A 21,563-nucleotide genomic window follows, 5' to 3' on the forward strand; every position below is an offset into this window, starting at 1 on the left:
AAGTTTTAGAATATACCATTTCTTGTCCGTTTTATATAATTAGAACGGACAGTATACCCGGAAGGTGGTCAAGTAAATAATCATGAGAACATGTTTGATTAGATCATCATGAAAATGCTAAAAGCACAATAGAATCACGATATATACCTAGCTAGTCATCCAATGCAAATGCACACGAGGTGTATCTATATACACAAAACTCCTCCTCAAATTTCAAATAACGCCACAAAAAACTTTTTGTTCATCATACTTCAAGCATAACAACATCCTCCTGTCCAGAAAGGTTATCAGCAGTCTTGTCCGCGGACACACCAGACACTAGACCCATACCACCCTCCATCTCATCCAGAATCCATTCAACAAGATAACTCTCGTCCACAAGTTCTTCAACCCGTCGATAGTGTCGATCAGTGTACGACGACAAAGCGTTGAATATCTCCTTCAATGACAAACCGCCGACATCTTTTCGGCTTCGCTTGCCCTGGGTAGCGGTTGCGGGAGGTGGGCGGTTTGCGAGTTCAATGTATGTTGATGCTGGGTATGAGCGAACAAGAGTGTAAAGAATGCGTTGAGCAACTTTTGCGGTGCGGGCGTTTGTATTCCAATCACGAAGACGGAGGAGTAAGAGGTATAGATTATCTTGATCGAGGGACTGCAGCACTTGGTCCACAGAGCTGTTTCCAGTCAACTCAGAGTCGGTATTGTTATCTCCGTCTTTCTCGCTCTTTTTTCCGTCACTCTCATCAATGGCGGCGGTGAATAGTGAAAGTAGTCGAGCAGGGTGATTGAGTTGAAGAGCGAGTGTGATAGCTTCTCTGTATGCGCCGGTACGGATATAATTCTGTAATTGCTGGTCTTGCTCAATGCGAGCGGAGTTGGCAGACACGGCTGCAGTCAGGGTGGCAGAGGTTGTATCCGTCCAGAAAGTGACGGTGGAGTCAGCAGCTCCTGAAATCAACGAGTATGGAGAAATTGATGGTGATATGACATCAGATCGAGATCCGGAGGGTGTCGGGGAAGCGAGAGCCCAGACCCTGTCTGTGTGGTTGTCAAGAGTGGCTTCTGATTCACCGCTATAAGGAGACCAAATCTTCACCAAACCATCTGCAGCAGAAGAGGCAAGAAGTGGGCGAGCCTGGGTCTTGGACTCATCTCCATCTGCATCATTTTCAGACGACAGTTGCGAAGGCGGTAGCCAAATCACTTTCAGGACACTGTTTGTATGACCCTCAAATGTGAGAAGACAACTGAAGTCGGCCAAGTTCCAGATCTTGACGGTCTTGTCACCTGAACCTGTTGCAATCAAGCCGCGACTGGTGCTGGTACCAGCATTTGAGCTGATAATGGGCATTTCACGGGGCGAGAATCGAACAGACCATACTCCTCGCTTGTGGCCACGAAGGACACCAACCACCGATCCGTCTTCTGCAGACCAGATCTTGACAGTTCGATCCTGTGAAGCAGAGGCAAACAATGTTGCTGTATAGTTGACATCCAAGGAATTGATGTCTTTTTCGTGCGCTTTTCTGGTATATGCTGCCTTGGGAGTTGATTGTGAGACACCTAATTTACTAGTGTCCCATTTCTTGATGGTCCGATCTTGAGAACCCGTGAAGATGAATGCGGGAGGGTGGTTCAAGGGGTCGTTGTGAGCTTTTGATCCGGCTGGAGGGGGAGTGCGCGGAAGTGCAATTGCTCCTAGTGATTCAGCATGTCCTGTTAGGACTGCCGCACATGTATAAGATGAAGTTGCGGGATCAAGACGCCAGAGACGTGCTGTGTTATCTTTGGCCCCGGTAGCGAGCCAATATCCAGACCAATCAGCGTCCAGACAGATAATGATATCTTCGTGTCCCTCCAAGTATGTGACATCGGCTCCAAAATAGCTATCACTAGTTGCGTTTTGTTGCGCGTTCTGGTCAGGGACTGTGATAGACACAACACGAATGCTTTCAGTATTTGTCGCCATTGCCAGGAGCGATCTCTCTGGGCCAACATAAGCCAAGTCGATGACTTCATCATCGTTTCCAGAAATTCTTCTGATAATTGGCAAAGGTTCTAACGACGAGCCTGGTTTGTAATCTGCTAAAGGTTCAATAGAATGGAGACGGAGTGTTTGATCTGCATGAACAGTAACAACAAACGGCAATCCTGGAGCATATTGGGTTGTAACAATAGCGTCGGTTTCGGATCCATCTTCCTGTTGTTGGATGATTTCTCCTCCTCTGTTGGCATCCCAAATGCGCAAAACACCTTGCTCGCCACCAGTGAAGCAAAGACCGCTGCCGGAGATGAATCCAGCGGACTCTATACTTTCTAAAACTGGTATTATGCGACGACTTTTCCAAGTTCGCGCATCCCAGATTATAACTGTTTTGTCGCGGGATGCCGAAAGCAGTGCATTCTCGACTGGAGAATAGGACAAACTGCGCACCACCGAAACATGTGACTCTAAGGAAGCAATCGGTTTTTTCTTGTGCAGATCCCAAACTCGCACTTTGCCCTCTTCGTCACCAGATGCTAGCCGGATTGTTATGGATTTTTCTGTCTCTTCCTCCTCGCCATCCTTCTGTTTCTTGGTTCGTTTGGCTCCGTTGTGCTCATCCACGTTTGTAATGGCTTCGAAGAAATTGAGTGCGGTTACCACTCCTCCATGTCCGTGAAATGTATGTGTAATAAATCCGCCCCTAATATCCCATACTTTGATAGATCCGTCGGAACCTCCAGTGGCTAGAAGAGTACCAGTTGGATCGATGGATGTAGTGACCACGGGAGAGGTGTGAGCTTTGACAGTTCTTAGCAGAGTAGTTTCTATTGAGCCTTTGCCGTTGATGTCGAAAGATGTCAAAAAGTAAAAGCGCATGGACATAGATCTCGAGCAGACGACAACGTGAGATGCCGACGGTGTGACTAGAGGAAAGAACAAAATATTAGTTTGAATCAATCAAATTATAAAGAGATAACCGACTCACTTGCTAAGCTAGTAATAAGTTCTCCATCCTATATAAAAGCCATTAGTCCATTGACAACTGAGAGGGTTTAACCGGATACCTTACACCTTCCAGGCTGGCCAACTGGTTGCCTGTAGTAAGATCCACAATGAGCGCATCTTCTCCGACACACGTTGCAAGGATGCGGCCGCTGGCATCTAGTGATGTGCTTCCTCCTGTGTAGATAGGGCGCAGCGTTCGCGACGCCTCAAATGTGGTTTTTGCATTGATCCTCGACATATTGGGATGGGTCAGGTGTCTGACAAGTCGATTTCAGCTCAATTATGTTCGCATTACCGATTCCAAGCGCAAAGAAAAACCAATATGCACAAAAGTTTGATAACCGAAGAATGACCTTGAGAAATCGTTGGTTGTCGTCTTTTGCTTGACTGTGACTTTCCTAACGAGATGCTTCTACTTCCGCGGCGGGCTTTTTTTTTTTTGAGAAACTTTTGAAGGGTTTGCACTGTTTGCACTGGTTGTTTCTTGCGGGCCGAAATAAGGTGTGGTCTGTGCACGACGCCGTCTTCTTCTGGGAAGGCGCCATCTTGCCTAATTCAATCTCTCAAGACGACAAACTTCACCTCATCAATCAACTACATGAATAAAACAAGCATTGTTCATCAATAAATCAATTATTGCTTCTCATAAGATTGCATGGAAAGCTTCAAAATCCAACAGAAGTTTTTCTCAATATCTGCATGAAATGGTTGCACACAATCTTCAGTCGGAAATTTACAAGTGATTGGCTAGGCGATGGGCCGCCAACCATATATAATTCGGCTGGCTTTGGTAAGTCATGCTCACTTATTGTTTTGGTTCATGTTAGTCTAACAAGATTGTAGGGGCGCTCTCCGTATGAGCCACCTGATCCAAGCGACTCACAAAATGAAACATCTCACAGTCGCAACTCGGACGGATATGTCCAACAGTATGATGAAAGAGGTCATCCTATCTTTCCCGAGTCCAAGGCCTTGGCTCGCGAGCTTCGGCGAGCAAAGAACGATGTTCTATCAACCATGGGAGTTGTGGTCAGTGGTGAAGCTGGCCGTACAGGCCTCTTGAAAGACAAGAAAAGCGTTAATGCTGTCACGGCTGAAAATGATTACGGTCTGGTTATAGTAGCCTTTGACCATGCTGTACATTTCTTTGGATCTTGGTGGGTTGCCTCGCTAAGCCGCCGTATCCAGGTAAGTGTGATTCTTTCCAGGGCTGTAAATTATACTTTGCATCTGACTGCATATTAGACCTTCAAAAGCTACACCAATATCCCACTTATTCGCTTGTTCAAGTCCGAGTACCAAAGGTTCGGATGGCCTGCTGGATTTTTTGCAGGCATGCCTCTCTGGGCCGCCAGAATAATATTGCCTATATGCAGAACACAATTGTTCGAACCCCTTCTTGGCTACGTCCAGGACAAGCTTACGTCGTACCTCAACCACTCTTATACTCGACTTCTGGAGGGCTGCTTCTCCATGATTCGTTCCTCGTAAGTACCTTATCTCTACGGTCTGCTGCTATAGAAACTAACTTGAGATCTCAGAGCACGTCTTGTTTCGTTCGTATTCTTCGAGCAAATACACATGTTCTGCATTCTTCAGACTCTCCACCTCATCCCTCATAACGTTTACCCAAGACCCGAATTCCTGATCCCATTGACCAGATACTCTCTAATTCAAAGTCCATCTCTACCGCCCGACTTCTCTCTTATTTCGCTTGGACGCTTTGCATCGCATCTAGCAGCAACGCCCTTTGCATTCGCATTCATTTATGTTCTTGTTCGGCCATACGTTGAAGAGAAGATATATCGACTGATCAGAAGACATTTGCCTAAACAAGAGAGACCTGATGAGATCTCCATTCAGGTTGCCACAGAAAATGATCTCCTTGAATGGACACTACCAATAGCGGGGCGGCGCATGGAGGAAGAAACTCGTCGAAGCAAATTGAGTTTGATGGAAGACATTCGAGAAGAGTTGCGAGAATTACAAAACCGGTTGTTCCGTTGGCTTGGTTATAACCATGATGATTCTGATGAGAATCCAAGTGTCTGCCTCAGTCACAACGATATTGTCACCGTTCACGAAGACATCCTCTTCTCGTCTTCCCTACAGAACAACCTTGATCAAATGCCAGTATTATCCACCGATGCAATATCAAACGCCAATATACCAGCTTCTCTTGTCCCCGATCAGACACTAACAAATGAACAATTGACTCATTCGCCAGGCGAAATCACCCCGAATACCATAAATGAAGTACATCCTGTGGAGCGTGCCGAAAGAGGCGAAATTGTCCAAGACCAAGTATCTGGGTCTTGGATTCCATTTCAAGACTATGATCAAGATTCGCGATCTAACACATTGCTTTCGCGGCCTCAAACCCCGGAATCGCCACTAGCTTCTCCACGCATTCGTGCATCTTTAACTCGCCAAAATCCATTCACGACGACCATGGAACTGTCACTTCAAGACAGTCGAGGCTCGAATGGACAAGACAATCTTGAGCCTGTCGTTGAAATTGAGCGTGGTGATACCGCGCTACACGAATGGCCGATTCCTCTTGATGAGTCCCAAATTGACTCTGAGGTAGTCCTAGAACAAGTGAGACGGGACATTGATGAATTAGAGCAACTTGCCACCACGGCTGATGCTGTTGCCTCAAACGAGCACCGATGGGAAACAATCAATACGGAGCTGGAATTTGGGAACGGGGAACTAGAGCCCATCTTACCGCATGTTGTCGAGGAACCCTTGCAAAGTCCTACGCATCAGCTCGGCATGGATGCATTATCGGATGCCGGCACTGAAGCATCAGCCTCTGACCTACCTACTGACCTAGTTCCGTGGAGGTCCCCCAATGAGAACCGCTCTGATGTTAACAAACAACGCGTCACAGTCCTCTCCTCGTATCCTGCCGATGCATTGGCGCACCATTTAGCCTCAATAATCAGCGGCATCATATTCATCCCATTCGAATCATTCTTCTATCGTTCTCTGGCGAGAGCCTACCTATCGTCACAGCTTGCCTCCGTCTATGGTGGTCATAGTCTCGTTCCATTTTCCGATATCCGTGGCCTTAATGACTTTGCTGGTGGTGGGGGTAGACGGGACATGGTTGCTTATATGTGCAAACTTACTCTGATACAAGGCATTCAGATGGGTATTAGCGGCACAATCCTTGGGGTGTGCTCCGCTACTGCTATTGGAATTGGGAAAAGGGTGTTTAACTGGGGGAAATTGTAGGATTATACATGTATTTATAGTTGTGAATTGGGGTTTGCATGGCGTTGATCCATATACTGAAGGTTGACTGCATCATTCAATATGGTGTCCAAGACACGGGCATCGTCTGGGCTTGTTTAATTCATCTCATTTGAATTCATCTTTTCATAATACCCGACAGTCATCTATTTTACACAAAAGTACAATGCTAAGTATCTGACATATCATCACCTAGTTCACCATCTTCATTGACTACAAAGTTCATTTCGCCGCGCCTTTACCCTTCTTCATCCCAGAAGTCTTCCTCCTCTCCCAAACCATCAAATATGACTCCCTCGTAAACAGTGTCTCGCTCTCTGTCCGCTGAACATACAGATCCTGAATCTCAAGCCACTCCGGTCCCCGTTGTTGCGCCTGCTGCTGTTGATGTTTGGCATTTTCAGCCGCCATCGCTTTATCATGTAACTGGACCAGCCATGAGACTTTCTCGCTACCGGCACCAGCGCCAGTTGTTGCTGCAGAAGAGGCGTTCTTGTTTCCTGCACCACCGGCGGCTGCGAGACCTTTATCTGCTGCAGCAGAGGTATCCTCCCCGGCCCCGGGGGTTGGCGCGTTTGCGTCTAAGATGATATTTGAGACGAGGTCGTATATGATTGGTTCACCGGGGGGCCAGAGTTGGGGGTTTGGCTCGACATATGGTGACATATCCAGTGATCGTGGGGAGGGGAATGTGACAATGGTTGGGTTTCGCTCGGACACGAATTTATTCTTGCTAAAGCGTTTGATGTGGAAGAGGAGATATGGGGGGAGAGGGTGTAGGAGTCGATGACGGACACGATGAGAGAGTTTCTCAGATGCGGTTATACCGTTGTACTTGTTGAGGAGTGTCGTCAACGGGATCTGAGGGATGATAGACTCTCTGTTTGCAGATTGAAACAGAGGTGTAGGTGGGAGGTCGAGGGTAAGGATTAAAAAGGGAGATGTTTGTGTGTTTGTTTCACTTGATTCGGCAAAAACTAATCGAGAGTTTGTGGTATCGGAATGCGCCGTGATAGCCTGACTTTCAATTCGCAAATGCCCTTGAAAGGCTTGTTGAATGACGCTTGTTGGTGCTTTTGACGGCTTTTTGGACCCGCCGAGAGTGAGATGGAGATTGTTCAAGAACCATGAAAGGAACTCAACGGGGTCTGACTGATGGGTGAGGGTAAACCGCTTCGAAGAACGCAGAGCGATTTCTTGGAGCAGTTCGTGAGGTGATACGTGTGACTTGAATGCCTTGGGATTCCATAATTTGCGCACCAAAGTGCTGAATCTGACGGATAGTTGAGGGGATCCTGGGACCGGGAAGTTTTGAAGGAGGAAAAAATTGCGAATCGGCGTGACGTGTGCGAGGACCTGAACAACGACATTCAAGTAATCGTTCGCTTTGATGTTGTTCATTCCAACATATCCTATCAAGAATTCGAGTCAGTGATCGAAAACTTCATTTGTGACGAGGAAGGCTCTTACCAGGCCGGTATTTCTTCCCAAGCAGATCCCAGGCATCGCGGACTTCTTTATCAAGCTTCAACACATCATTCTTCGTGAAAGTCGGGTCCACGACATATTTTATATCATCCAAACTTTTGCTCTTCACTTCGTAGCCCTCAGGCAGAACGTAGACCTTCTTCGTCTCCATGTTTACAAACACATGGTGGCCAATTTCCAGCGCATGAAAATATGCATGAGACTTATTGCCTCGCCCCTGGAAGTATTTACCACATACCAAGCAGGCATAAACATTTATGTTGGATAACGACACCGAGCAAAGCTTCTCGAAGTCAAAATCTAACACGGCGCGATTGATTGTGTCTAGGTACAGATCACCGTACCCTTCGACTGGTTGCGACTGGCGTTGCGGGACTGCGAGTTGTGCTTCTTCTTCGTCATCGTCGGCTTCTGGAGATTCCGGTCGATCTTGTTCAGCTTCTTGCATTTCTGCTGCTTCCAGATCGGCAGCGGCGAGGATGTCTTGTTGATTGCGTTCATCTTGCTCCCACTCGCGACCATTCAGATGACCATTGCGGGAATCGGCTTCAGCGAAACGTGGTTTTTTAGAGGCGGGCGAGTTCAAGCTGAGCTCTTGTTCGAGGTCGGCATCTGCCTGTCGTTTCGCCATGGTTCTATTTTATTGTGGAATATGTCGAGACGTTGTTTTTGTCCACAGGATAAGCGGACAAATGCGACTGGATTGAGTGAAACAAAAAGTCCTGGTGAAGCTCCCGCTAGTGCAAACAGTCCAAACACGTATCGACTCTGACCTCATCATCTTTTTGCTTAAACACCATCTTCCAAACAATCATTAGTCTGAATGGCACGTAATTTTGATTGATGAGTATCTAAAGCGATGGTTGAATTCTAACATATTATTAATTTGTGCTCGAAACATATCGAATCATGATATTGAAGGTCCCACAAGCTACTGTCCTCGATTGAGCTTCCATATCTCCATATCAACCGGTACTTATGGGACGTCGAACGCCGAAGCTTAGTTGCATGGAATGAAACTGGTATCGAGAACAAAGAGATCTTACTCCAGGAATACCCCTACATATACGAGCAAGCCTGGTGATTTCGAAACATATCAAGGAATTCGTCAAAACAAGGAAAGACTATTTCTAAGAACTTTGTATCCTAAGAACAGTGAATGCTATGATACAACGCTGCACCAGGCAGGATTGATGATCATTATGCAATCGCCACTTTCCTTTCGTTATCATAATTGATTTCTTCAATTCCATCCTTCGTGACAACCTTGACTAGAACCTGCAAAACAGTTAATTATCGGGGTTCCATGAAGTCAAATGCTTGCGAAAGTGCTTACTCCTTTGAAGTCAATAGGTAATCTTCGCTTCAACTCGTCCGTGCAAAGGTTCAAGAGTTTCAAGCCTTGCTCTAAATCAATATCTGGGTGATGGTGTTTATCAAGGATTGAGAGGCAGTAATATCTGGTTTGGCGTTAGCCACTTCCATCCAAAGTTCTCAACAGAAGCGCGTGAAGTCAAGTGTTTCCTTCAAACTCAAGTGCAATACGTACTGGGCATATCCGTGTGCGGCATATGGGACCTCAGCAAGAGATGCTAGGTAGTCTACCCAGTAAAGACTAGGGGTGTTGGTAATGGCATCGACACCACCAAGCAACAAGTTGACAGTATATGGGTTTCGTGAACGCAGGGCTCGTGCAAGCTCTCCTCGAACGAAGTTTCCGACGGCAGCTGGGCTGAGTTCGGTGTCGTTGCGCATCGAATATAGCTGGACGTTGGCTTGGATGTATTCGGCGAATTGCACTGAAGGAAATCATTAGCGTCTATGCATCAACAGCAGCACTCGAGTCGGGTATTACCTCCGTCACCCGGCTCGCCAGAAAATGCCATCAAGGTGTGTTGGTTCAGATTCCGAGTCTTGTCGTCTGTAGCCTTGAGGACAGTTGGGCCTCTCATGGCAGCCTTGGAGGCTGCGATGATGACGAAGTCCTTTCCAGTAATTCCGAGTAGGACCTCCCTGTCAAAAACATTGATTATAAGCTTTCCCGAATGCGTTGCAACGAATGATGGAGCTCCTTACATTCTGATAGGTAATCGGTTCTTAACGTCGTGACAAAGCTCAGTCGAAATATAGCCGGGATCAAGGTTGACTTATAACCAAAGTAAGCAAGTCAAGGTATCTGCTCGAACGGATAGGAGCAATATCTTTCGCAGAGATGAGGTTCAGGATATCGTGATGGCTGGTAGATGATGGATGGGATAGAGCTTGACGCCTAGCAGAGCTACGTCGGAGAGAGCTGGGGGCAGCAAACAGAGCAAACAGCCGCCTGCTGGGCCCTTGATTTAGGCGTTATTATTTGTCCGGGCTCCGGCACCAGCAAAGCCCGCCAAGATTTCGCGGCACGGACCAATCGTGCTAAGAAAAAAAAGATTTGTATACGGAATACAAGAAAAAAAAAGTTAGAGCTACAACAAATACGACGGTCGATTCAACCCAGACCTATTCTATCTAGTAGAATAGTTGTTGCGGCGCCTACGGAAGGATCAGATATTTGTCCTTGCGTTTCTGCGAAAACACCATGTCGTCCTTTTTCACAATCCCAGCGTCCCAGCGCAAGCGGAAGAGAGATGATCGTGTGGCCGCACCTGGATCAAAGAAGCGGGGAGTTGCAGCAAAGGGAGATGCTCGAGAGGATGCATCACGCCGAAGGCAAGAATCCGAGGACGAATCTATATCGGGAAGTGATCTCGAAGACGACGAGGAGGTCTCGGGGTCTGATCTTCCGGACGATGCAACTTCAGAAGATTCGGACGAGGGCGAAACAGCCGCAGAGCGAAGATTGAAGCTTGCAGAAAGATATTTGGAGAATATTCGTGAAGAGGTTGATGAGGCTGGGTTCGATGCTACTGAGATTGACCGTGATCTTATTGCTGAACGATTGAAAGAGGATGTGGTATGTTACAACTCGAGCATCAATTATAGATGGCACAATCTAATCAGTTTATCTACAGGACGAAGCGAAAGGTCGCATATTTCGAAAGATCGCATCTCAACTCAATTTCTCTAACGCTTCGCATTCTTTCTTCCGAGCCGATACTCAGACTACTACCGCTGTTGCTATACACCCTCCGTTCGCATACACCGTTTCAAAGGACCGAACGCTCATCAAGTGGGAGTTGATATCTCCCAAAATGCCACAAACTACACAGAACAATACGGAAAGGAAACGGCCAGACCACCCTGGAAAGAAGAAACCAATTCAACTAAAATTTGTCAAAGGTCTAAAGAAAGTTCGCGGCAGTAAAGAACCTCAAGGACATACTGGAACCATATTGACTCTCGCGGTATCGCCATCCGGTAGATATCTTGCTACAGGAGGTGAAGATAAGAAATTAATAATTTGGGATGCCGAAACTCTGGCTCCTATGAAAACATTTACACAGCATCGGGACTCCATCAGCAGTCTCTCGTTTACGCGTCACATCTCTTCACACAGCTCCGGAGAACAATTGTTTTCTGGTTCTTTTGACCGCACAATAAAAACATGGTCTCTCAGCGCTGGAGGACATGCGTACGTTGAGACTCTATTCGGACACCAAGACCACGTCTCCTCGGTGGCATCAATGATGACAGACCAATGCGTCAGCGTTGGAGCCCGTGACCGAACGGCACGTCTGTGGAAAGTCATTGACGAAACGCAACTCGTGTTCCGTGGTGAATCATCCAAAAAGGAAGAATACCAAAACAATGTTATCGACTGTGTGGCTGTTGTACCGCCCACACACTTCGTTACGGGTTCCGATTCTGGCTCGTTATCGCTGTGGTCTATCCATAAGAAAAAGCCTCTACATACCATCCAGCTTGCACATGGAGTCGATCCAATACCGCCTCCTGAAAAGGTATCATCTGAAGCAGACCCCGAGACTGCAGCTCGCAACATCCGCTTCTTGCGCCCCATGCCACGATGGATCACAGCACTGGCCACAGTGCCCGGTACAGATATCGTCCTCAGCGGAAGTTGGGACGGTTGGATTCGAGCATGGCGCGTATCAGACGACAAAAGAACACTCATCTCCCTCGGCCCTGTAGGGTCTGTCCCAGCAACGCCCCAACCAAAACACACATTCTTCACCAACGGTGACTCCTCCGAACAACCAGAAACTACAGATACCATGGAACTCGACTCCCAACAAGAACAAAAGTCGGGAGAACCACTCCTCAAAGGCGTGGTAAACAGCATTGCAGTCTTTGAACGACGACCCGAAACCGCCAAGATCGGAGCAACAAAGTCCAAAAAGAAATCAGGACAGAAATCGTCCTCGACAGAAGCAGACATGTCAAACACGCGCGGATTATGTATTGTTGCCGCACTGGGCAAAGAGCACCGATACAGTCGAGCACAACCTTTCGCACAAAACCATTACGAGGGCCCAAGTGCCCAAGGCCGGAATGGAGCAGTTGTCTTCGAGGTGCCGTTTTTCGATAATGTGGATCATGAGCAGATAGAATTGGAGGCTGCGGTGGCGGAATAGAAGGGGCTATACATATCTTGATTTGATACATTATATAACTAGCATTGATCGGGTCGCATTTTTCTTTTCTTACCTACCTACTTTGTCTGGAAGGTACAACTGTACATACTTTAATTCATCAAGCGGCATAGATGATTGGGATCAAATACAAAAAGTTTCTGTTTTCACATTCAATGTTCAAGCAACAATAGTCATTATCATCTCGAAAAAAAAGTCTATTTGATGAAGCAAAGCTATGATAACCCCCCTAACCCTAACACAATCCACAATCATGAAAACGCCTGGCTGAAATGGATAAATGCAAATGGACATGGATCGATCAAGAGTAAACCGAAAAAGTGGCCGATGACAGGGGATGCATGGCACAAGTCTTTCGAAGGTCAAGGTCTGCAATTGCAGGAACGATGGGAAAGTATCAAATGTTTGATTAATAGGACGTCCGGCTAGAAGAAAGGAGAAGGTGGGATTCTCGGTCATGAATCTTGTCGTAAGAGATAGATTCTGCCTTCCCCTCGCTTTGATAGCTCCGGTCTAATGATATTGTATCGTGGTGGTCATATGGCAACATGTTGTGGGTGTCATGGTACTCTGTGATAGCAATGAAGATAATCTAAGAATACTCTCTTCCAACATAATAAATCATATCCGACAGGTCGTGCTAATCTCTTCAATGCCTGTTGGTTCTCGGTCTCCTCGTTGCCGGAATTGGCATTTCATCTTCCGAGTCATCGTCGACGGTTATAGCATTATTAGATGATGTCCCGGCAGCCGGACGATTCTGAGCTTGAGATAATGCTGCACTTGTGTGAGAGCTAGAAATCCCAGCTCTACGGGTTACTCCATTGGCTGAACGGTTCTGAAACCCGGATGACAGATTTGATGCAGTTCTGGACGAACCCCTTGATATGGGGTTGTTTCGATAGAAAGCGTTTTGGCCCGGTCTTCGAATTGGTGCCGGTCGAATTGGTTCGTCCTCATCCTCATCGTCTCCGCCGTCATGGTCTGACCTGATACCGAATTCAGGGAAAGATGGCATATCGGTACTTTCTGAACTCGATGTATCTCTATCTGTTCCCGGATCAATATCGTCGCTTCGATCGCCTACTACCGTAGAATGATCTGTATTGTATCCGCCTTCACCGTTCACACTGTTCTCGTAATGTATGGAACCGTCATCAATGAATGAATCCATCTCTCCGTCGTCGGAATCCTCCGAACTGCTGGACTCCTCTGAATTATCGTCTTCTTCTTCCGACTCATTCTCACTTGTATGGGTCATTGATGAGGCATCCATATGGCCCATAGGATCAAAACGTTCATTTCCTATCCAGACAGGCGGCATGAATCGATGATTGTGCAATGGGTAATGGTGATGATGATGAAAGTGATGGTGGTCAAAATCATGACCTTCGTCGTATAACTGCGCCGCAACATGGAATGGTAATGGATGTGGATAGTCGTCCGGCCATGCACCGTCATAGTCTGTCATGTCATCATCCATGTCCTCATCGTCTTCATCATCTTCGTCGTCCTCGTCCGTCATATCCGAAAAGTCATCGGAGTCGTCAATAGTGCCATCCTCGACATGATATCCACAATTCATGCAGGCGTCCTCTTCTAACTCCCAGGCGCAGTTTGGACACCTCGCAACCCCATCTTCGGCATCGTAAATAGGATCCATATGGTGAGGTTTCGGTTTGAAGCAACCCTGAAATAGACCACCGGTATTGGGATTGTCGCTCGTCTTGTCCGCTTCGAGTTTTTCCGCTTCCTCACGCTGATTCTTCGAGTGTTCTGCCGTTGTTTCGCCTTTTTCTAGAAGCTCTGCGTTGCTAGTAAACATTTGGACGATAGCTCTGACCTGTGATATCGATGTATAAGTATTCAGACCGCAAAAGAAGCGTATTGAATTGCTTACCAAGTATGCAGGAGCCGGTTGAATCTTCACTTGGGCTCTACAATCTGGACATGTTTTGTGCGACCTCCCACTGCTAAACCATGATGTGAGGCACTTTTCTCAGTCAGTTACTCGTCCGAGCTGTTATGCGATGCTTCAGATCGATAATAACTTACTCCATAGCAGAAGGTATGGCCACACCCCAAAGTATACGGCTCGTATAGTGGGCGAACACATATACCACACTGTATAAGTGCACGAACTTCTTCGACGTGGCCTTGAAGTGTTTGCAATAGCTTCGTATTCGTTAGCAGAATTTCTCAAGGAAGAAGAAGAAAAAGCAAACTCACTCCCGACGAGTCAATCATGACTGAGCTCTGTTTTTCTTTTTCGTTTTCTTTCTCTTGCGATATATGCGGCATAGCCGATGTTGAACCCATGGCGACCTTGGCTTTCCTTTTCTCTTTGACGGCCATAACACGGTGAGGCTTTGGAAAAAGTCTGTCTCCTCGAATATCTTACAACGGGAAAACCGTGGGTTTGCGAATATGTGGGCCTATGGAGGTCGTGGAAGTCGAAAAAAAAAATCGTATGCGTTCTTAGCAGGTACAAGACACCGCTCAAAACCGAAGTCAAGACAGATGTAGATGGTTATTGATTCAGCTCATGATGGTCGTATTGACTCCTAACTTTCGCCTGGCGATAAGAAACTATCGTAACGCGGACTTGGAAGGACAGGTAAACAACGGCAAAAGTCGGAGAGAAGATGTAGAAGAGGATGCGATAATTATGATAAGTGTTCTTGCTATCCAACACCCTCCAAAAAGGATATATCGACCTTACCGCCTGATATTGCCTAACGCCGCGGCGCGTTGCCTCACGTGATAGAAGCGGTAATTGCCGGCCAATGACAATGGCGTATTCAGCGGGGCTTCTCCTTGCGTTGGTGGGGCTGCCCAATCGAGGCTCATTGAAGATCCTATGTCACGTGAAAATAATCACATAGCGTGCACCCTCGGCGCGTATAAGAAACCATCACTTTCAATTCACCAATGAGTGACTCGCCTCTGGTAGGTTGATCTGGATGATGTCAAAGCGAAGATAGACTGTCCAACATCAAGCGTTGAGGTCCCAAATGGAGACCATGCGAATAATCTGCTTGAGTAACTTTAGTTTAAACGTATTTGATATTTACACGTCCACTCCTATTGCCGCTACCAATGGACATTGGAAGAGTCAAAGCATCTAAATATGTCCTACCCAAACCTGTTTCTAGTAACCACGGAATAGTATGTATGCAGCAGTATATGCCTGTATGTATTGTCTGCGTATTGAGAAAACATCATAAGTTACCAGGGACACTGGTCCCCCCGTTCCTGTACGTATGACGTGCTCGGGATAATCGAGCCCAAATCAGGAATCAGGCGTCATTTTAATGCTTCCGTATCGGTACAAGGCTACTGGCTTGATCTTTAAATACAGAAAATACCCATTCTTCTCTCCTTCCTGTTTTTCTGCCTCAATGTATTCAACGAGTGACAGGCATACCCAACGAAAATATTCACTCGAGACATCGAAGCCGCTTTTACAGCCATGCGAACGATTTTAATCCTTCATGACATTCGAATTGACCATGGCCTACCCTTCGTTTCGTGCCGCTTCACTGATAACAATTTCAGGCTGAGGAAGTTGCCATGAAGACCAGGAAGGCAGAACCCTGAAAGTTCACCCAATTCAGGCTAAGTGATTGCTTTAAGGCTATATTTTATTGCTCTTTCAAAATTTAAAAGGATGAATCAATTCAATTTGTTCAACTACGTCCAATCTTCATCAATTTTTGAACCAGTCCCCCTCACAGAAACCCCGTTTTGATAATCCCAAATTGCCCTTGCGACAAGCGTCACCGGTACCCAGGTATCATATTAACGCAGAGATCGAACTCTGCCAGATCAGATATAAAGACAAAAATCGCTGCAATAACTAACAACAGAGTGATTATTGGCCCAGAGCGACTCTTGACCCCAAACGACAATTTGTATGCCAAAGGCGCTCAAAGCAGAAATGAATCCATAAAAGCACGGCAACCCAGATTATGCATGACCAAATGATTGTATGTCCAAAATACAAAGGAAATTCGTTGCGTTATCATACCAGCCAGCAATCCACACTTTATGCCCCTATGCAGCAACAGTTTCCTCCACGTATACACCTTTCCTCCTACCAGTCTGTCTGGTCTCGTCAGAAACCAGATGGCTATCATCGATGTATCCCCTCTGCACCAACTCGTCCCGAACTATTTCGCGGTCCATAGCTTCGAGGAACTCGATCTGCTCCCGGATGAAACTCTTTGTTGCTACTGTATCAAACAGACGGTTTGCCCGCTTGCGATCCCTCAACTTCCGACCCATGTCCAGGAAGCGATCTTGCAAAATCTCAAACCGATATTCGGCGTATTGGTGGTAGAGCTCCTTGAGGTCAGAGATAGCACGCACCGTGTGGAGGACAGTGTCGTCCTTAACGGCCGCTGATTTCGGGCGGAAGGAGGTGACGGAGGTAATACGCTCGGCGGCACCTAGTGCACGAAGGGCTTGATGCTCGATATAACGTCCTTGGAGAATGACAGCGGAGCCCTATCGACATCAGTATGATGTCCCTAGCAAAAAATGATTCCAGGAGTAGACATACCATTTGAGGGCCGCGCACTTTGACAGTACCACCGTTACCCTTACGCAACATGGTTTCACCGCCAACCATAGCGGTGCAGTCGGAAAGCATAGTCACACAAACAAACGGATAGCTGTCAGTGTGCCAGTCGACAACTGGCTTGTCATCTTCTTCCAATGCACAGTCGGCAACACCTTCGTCGGCATTGCGGTGTACAATCTCCAGCTCCTTGGCCTTTTCTGCCTCGCTCTTAACAGCAATGTTGATGTGAGCAATCTCCCAGTCCATGACAGGGACTAGGTCAATGCCAGCAATTTTGGAGATGATCTCTAGGACTTCAGGGCTCTTCCACGCGTCGTAAATGAATGGTGCGCATCTTTTATGATTGTGAGTACGGAGAAACTTGCAAAGGGGCTGAACACATACTCTGGAGCAAACCCACGCAGCTGGCATTGAGATAGGTTACTGGAAAACTTGTACTTGTCCCAGACTTTTTCGTCAAGGATCTCCGCTCGCATCTGCTTGACTGCTTCCTCGCTGAAGAGAGGGAAAGGCTCCGACACACCTACGGGAGAGATACCTTTTCCTTCAGGGTAATCAAGCTCCTGCATCGTCCACACTTTCGAAGGAGGTGTAAACTTAATATGCTTGGCTGGGTCAAAGGCGACGCGATCACAGGGAGCCAAGTCTGATTTGATGGGGATGATAGGCTTGCTTTTGTTGGTTGGGGGTTGCTGAGGAGCCACTTTGACTGCTTCAGTGGGAACTTCTTGGGTAGCTTCTTGAGGCACCTCTTGTTTTATTTCTTGGGTCAACTCTTGTGACTTTTCTTCAACAACTCCTGCAGCGGCCTCTATTACGACGACTTCTGGATCTTGTTGTGAAGATCCCTGGGTATCCTCTTGGGGCATCTCTTGTGGAACTTCTACTGAGGCTACCTCAGGGGCCTTGGGTGGGAGGTCTTGAGGGATATAGCGGTACGTTTCTCCAGGGGTCTCATTCATGATGGGAGCTTCTGGAAGCAACGGAGCGGTCAAAACATTTGTTGCAGCCATTGTGCTGGTGGAATGTCAGAATAGTGGCCGATACAGATATAACCAGCACAGTACAAGTAGAACAGGGGGCATGGAAAGGGAAAGGCGCTTGTGGGCACCACTCACCGAGACGGTCGTCAATAACAGATAAAGACTGGTATCAACAAAAATATGCTTTGGATAATAGCTTACTCGACTGTTTGCTATCTAGGGTTGAACCAGAAGACGATGCTCTTACTTATACTACTCTACGTTTTCAGGAGGTTTGGAGTGAAGCGCCCTTTGTCCGTCCGTTGCCCGTTGTCGGTGCAACCTCTCAAGGAAGACTACGATTCTGGACCATCATGATTACTATCGACCCACCAACCGACATACTATACCGAGTTGGTTACGACGACCCGGTTGATACTTTTGTGGCGTCCAGCACCTATCTTTCAAATCAGACAATTTGTGCTCTGGTGACTTGTGGATATTTGGTCTAGGAGTCAAATCCGCAAATACTAACCATGATAGTCACATCGTGGCCCGGGTCAATCATTATTCGAGGAACTAATGACGCATCAAAAATCTAGCGCAATTAGTGGCGAACCCACTTTCCCGCCTACTCCTTGTCTGTATGGAATTTGTGCCTGTGTTTGGTTTGGCACCAACCACACCTGGACGCCCAATATTGTTTTGACTTCTGCCGGTGGGGACAGCTTGAATCACATATTCGCCATGATTAGTGAATTACGAGTGATAGCTATCTATTATCTGGAGTTGGACCGATAAAACTTGGCGTTGGAGAAGGGAAAGAACATATCTGGAAACTTATTTTCGACAAATCATGAACTCACGATAGTTGGTCAGATCGACATACAGGCCAGAAAGAGCAGGATGCGCCGGATCAGATTCACGGCAGGTGTGGAGGGGCAGGCGCAACAAAGGTTCGGCTGAGCGGGTTCGAATGGACTTTTTGACTCGTTTTGGGATATGGGATCTGGATCGTCAAAGCGGGCAACATCTCATTATCGGTACTTTGTTGCTTTACTACTTGGCCTTGCCATACTAACTTTATAGCCTGACTAGCGCGTAGGTACTGCTGCCTTGTCTATCATCCGTTATCGGCGTTTTTCCCGATATCCCAACTGAACTCTTATCAAATTGTGATTTTCTGATTGTGATAAAGGATTCCAACGATCATCATCATGACGACGACGACGACAATGATAAGAATACTCTTCATTATTTTGACAAGCCGACGATCTAGATACAGCGTGAGTGTCGTACATGACTCGGAGAAAGAAAGAAGGGAGGAGGATCTTCTCCAGTATTGGAAATCCATCTGTCCAGGGTTCAGATTGAAGCTACACTCGGACGGGTGACTATTTTTTTCCGGATCCTGCATAGGATAGATTCGCAATCCCGACTTCTCATATGCTCGTTTATATAAATATTGACAACAAAAGTTGTCTGGAGGCTGGAGCGGGGTTGGTTCTAGGTCTAGCTCTGCGGAAAGCGAATCCCGCCGGCCATCCCAGTACATTGACAGTACGTACATATCCGTTTCGTGTACTCCGTATCCAAAGTATTTTACATTTTCTACACAGTAAAGAACAAACTCGAAAAGGTTTCCAGAATAGGAAAGATATTAAAGAATAATACAAGACGATAAATGATTGGAATACTGATTATCAGTAAAATACCATCAACGCTTAGTCAATAGACTCAACACTGTAATCTGAGACGGTCTAGATCCAGTAGGACATAAATATTCTCCGCTATTCTTGAAGGAACTTCGAGGAAGGTTACAGCGGATTTCATGGGATTAAATCACAAGATCTAAAAAAAAAAGTTGAGCTAGCAATTCGTTGGCTTCATTGACTCTGATAGAGTTTGACTTTTTTCCATTTCCTGTGGATAAAGCAAAGCGCTCGTGGCCTACAAACGGAAAGTAAATATCGACGACCAATCAGGTCTACAGTTTGATGCCAATAATATCAGCCAATTAGAGTATCCAAAATACTTTATTTTCAGTTTAGGCTTAGGGCAGGCGCTTATCGTCACGTGTCGTGTACTAGCTTCCGACTAGTCAGAAGCCGCCGATTTGCTCCTACCAGACCGACCCACTGTGAGATTTCAACGACAACTTGAGCTTTCTATCCAGTCTCTTGGCCAATTTCTCCATAATTCCAGGCCCAATATTCAGCAGGTCAAATACCGAAGAAGAGAGAGAAGTCAACATGGCATCAACTACCAAAGAAGCGGATACGTCCTCATGGTCCAAGGCTGAGAAGAAATTTGAAAAGTGAGTTTACTGCAAGCTAGTCTAGTACTTGGGCGACACAGCTACACCAGTTACACTATCAGTATACACTGCATCTACCACTACTTCTGCCTTCTGCGAACATTTCCAGACGGTTTTACAATCTTCCCCATCTTTTTGTCTTCGAGCACTCCCTTCCAGCCAGTCAAGATCCATCTTTCCCTTACCGCTACCCGGAACACTACCACCCCATAGTCCCGAGGCGTCCAATCCTCAATGAACACGGCATGCAATGCAGCTCCAAACGACCCCAAAATAAGATGAAAGAATAGCCCTTCATTCTTATGCCGTTTAATTATCCTCTTTTACTCATTCCCCTTCCATCGATCACATGCCCTGAATATAAACCCTCTTTTTTTTGGCTTCAACTGACAACGGCTGGTGTAGTAAAAGCGCAAGTGAATATTATGACCCGTGTCAAGCGTTTGCGGACAGGAGTATCAGGTGCATGCGCCGGAATGCAGGCGACCGCGAGATGTGCGGTGACTATTTCCAGTGAGTAAAGACGCTTACGGGTTGCCATTTGCAGTTCTTGACTTTGCCTCCCCCTGCATATACAATTATACTCGAATGTACTACTCATTATCGTAATATCAAGCTTCGGTAATGTCGTGCAATTGTGCTCTATTCATTTCCTTCTATGGTTCGTTTGGTATGTTGCAATGCTGATGCTGGAATCTCTGATTTTAGGGCCTACCGTGACTGTAAGAAAGAGTGGGTACGTTTACTTCTCCTTGCCCGATTACGTGCTTTTATCACGTACTCTGTTCTTCTCTACGAATGGACAGGCTCGTTGTTATAATCCATCATGTAAGCATTGCTGATCTGGATATCTAGTTAAATTCACGAAAACTAGCCAAAGCCAAAGCAGCATCAGAACAACAGAAGCAGCAAGAACAATCATGACATCTGTTTCGATCACCAAAGAGACTTCTTTCATGGATCCACATCATGAAAATGCGAGTTCTGGGTCCAGTCTGGTCGGTGGTCAATCTTGACCCTGTCCTCACCTTTAGCTCAGCGAAACGATAATCTTATCTCATCTCCAAAATACTTCTCCGTCATCATCCACGTCATCATCCGAGGAACATTTGAGAGGTCTCCTCAAATCGGATCCCCTTATTTCTCTATCTATCGGTCCGACTGGGATAGGACGATCATCCTCTTTCTTCCCGGTTAGGGATCTCCATTCCCGATTTAGCAACCGTGTGCTATCATGAACCACCAAAGAAGGCCTTGGTCTAAAAGAATGGGGGTTTCATGCACTTTTATCATTTCTGGTCGTTTCAGCCTTTTGGTATCCACATTCGCATTTTCTTCGGGTTGGTTGGCGTTGGTTCTTATTTATGAGAATTTTATGTACTTTTATATGTAAAAATAGAGTTTTTCTATG

The 21,563-nt window shown here is 46.5% G+C and overlaps 8 protein-coding genes across 8 annotated transcripts; 3 read left to right on the top strand and 5 right to left on the bottom strand.

Moving 5' to 3' along the window:
- Positions 1-244: 244 nt before the first annotated feature.
- On the bottom strand, positions 245-3,230 carry EYB26_007144 (uncharacterized protein; the record flags this gene model as incomplete). The annotated part of the gene is made up of 3 exons (XM_054266416.1): positions 245-2,910; positions 2,973-3,000; positions 3,057-3,230. 3 exons carry the CDS (start codon positions 3,228-3,230, stop codon positions 245-247), a joined length of 2,868 nt encoding a protein of 955 aa, XP_054122391.1.
- Positions 3,231-3,746: 516 nt separating this feature from the next.
- Positions 3,747-6,235, top strand: EYB26_007145 (uncharacterized protein; the record flags this gene model as incomplete). The annotated part of the gene is made up of 4 exons (XM_054266417.1): positions 3,747-3,782; positions 3,836-4,180; positions 4,238-4,479; positions 4,534-6,235. 4 exons carry the CDS (start codon positions 3,747-3,749, stop codon positions 6,233-6,235), a joined length of 2,325 nt encoding a protein of 774 aa, XP_054122392.1.
- A 240-nt stretch (positions 6,236-6,475) lies between these two features.
- On the bottom strand, positions 6,476-8,372 carry EYB26_007146 (uncharacterized protein; the record flags this gene model as incomplete). Its single annotated transcript, XM_054266418.1, has 2 exons — positions 6,476-7,665; positions 7,724-8,372. The coding sequence occupies 2 exons, from the start codon at positions 8,370-8,372 to the stop codon at positions 6,476-6,478; spliced, it is 1,839 nt and encodes a 612-aa protein (XP_054122393.1).
- A 569-nt stretch (positions 8,373-8,941) lies between these two features.
- Positions 8,942-9,693, bottom strand: EYB26_007147 (uncharacterized protein; the record flags this gene model as incomplete). Its single annotated transcript, XM_054266419.1, has 4 exons — positions 8,942-9,019; positions 9,078-9,201; positions 9,291-9,540; positions 9,597-9,693. The coding sequence occupies 4 exons, from the start codon at positions 9,691-9,693 to the stop codon at positions 8,942-8,944; spliced, it is 549 nt and encodes a 182-aa protein (XP_054122394.1).
- A 623-nt stretch (positions 9,694-10,316) lies between these two features.
- Positions 10,317-12,270, top strand: EYB26_007148 (uncharacterized protein; the record flags this gene model as incomplete). Its single annotated transcript, XM_054266420.1, has 2 exons — positions 10,317-10,691; positions 10,750-12,270. The coding sequence occupies 2 exons, from the start codon at positions 10,317-10,319 to the stop codon at positions 12,268-12,270; spliced, it is 1,896 nt and encodes a 631-aa protein (XP_054122395.1).
- A 667-nt stretch (positions 12,271-12,937) lies between these two features.
- On the bottom strand, positions 12,938-14,607 carry EYB26_007149 (uncharacterized protein; the record flags this gene model as incomplete). The annotated part of the gene is made up of 4 exons (XM_054266421.1): positions 12,938-14,131; positions 14,189-14,281; positions 14,344-14,463; positions 14,518-14,607. 4 exons carry the CDS (start codon positions 14,605-14,607, stop codon positions 12,938-12,940), a joined length of 1,497 nt encoding a protein of 498 aa, XP_054122396.1.
- Positions 14,608-16,344: 1,737 nt separating this feature from the next.
- EYB26_007150 (uncharacterized protein) lies at positions 16,345-17,886 on the bottom strand (the record flags this gene model as incomplete). The annotated part of the gene is made up of 3 exons (XM_054266422.1): positions 16,345-16,797; positions 16,853-17,207; positions 17,258-17,886. 3 exons carry the CDS (start codon positions 17,884-17,886, stop codon positions 16,345-16,347), a joined length of 1,437 nt encoding a protein of 478 aa, XP_054122397.1.
- Positions 17,887-20,087: 2,201 nt separating this feature from the next.
- On the top strand, positions 20,088-21,076 carry EYB26_007151 (uncharacterized protein; the record flags this gene model as incomplete). The annotated part of the gene is made up of 4 exons (XM_054266423.1): positions 20,088-20,152; positions 20,558-20,665; positions 20,861-20,888; positions 21,008-21,076. The coding sequence occupies 4 exons, from the start codon at positions 20,088-20,090 to the stop codon at positions 21,074-21,076; spliced, it is 270 nt and encodes an 89-aa protein (XP_054122398.1).
- Between the last annotated feature and the right edge of the window lie 487 nt (positions 21,077-21,563).

Source organism: Talaromyces marneffei, chromosome 5 (genome assembly GCF_009556855.1).
Source record: "Talaromyces marneffei chromosome 5, complete sequence".
In the NCBI taxonomy this organism is placed as follows: Eukaryota; Fungi; Ascomycota; class Eurotiomycetes; order Eurotiales; family Trichocomaceae; genus Talaromyces; species Talaromyces marneffei.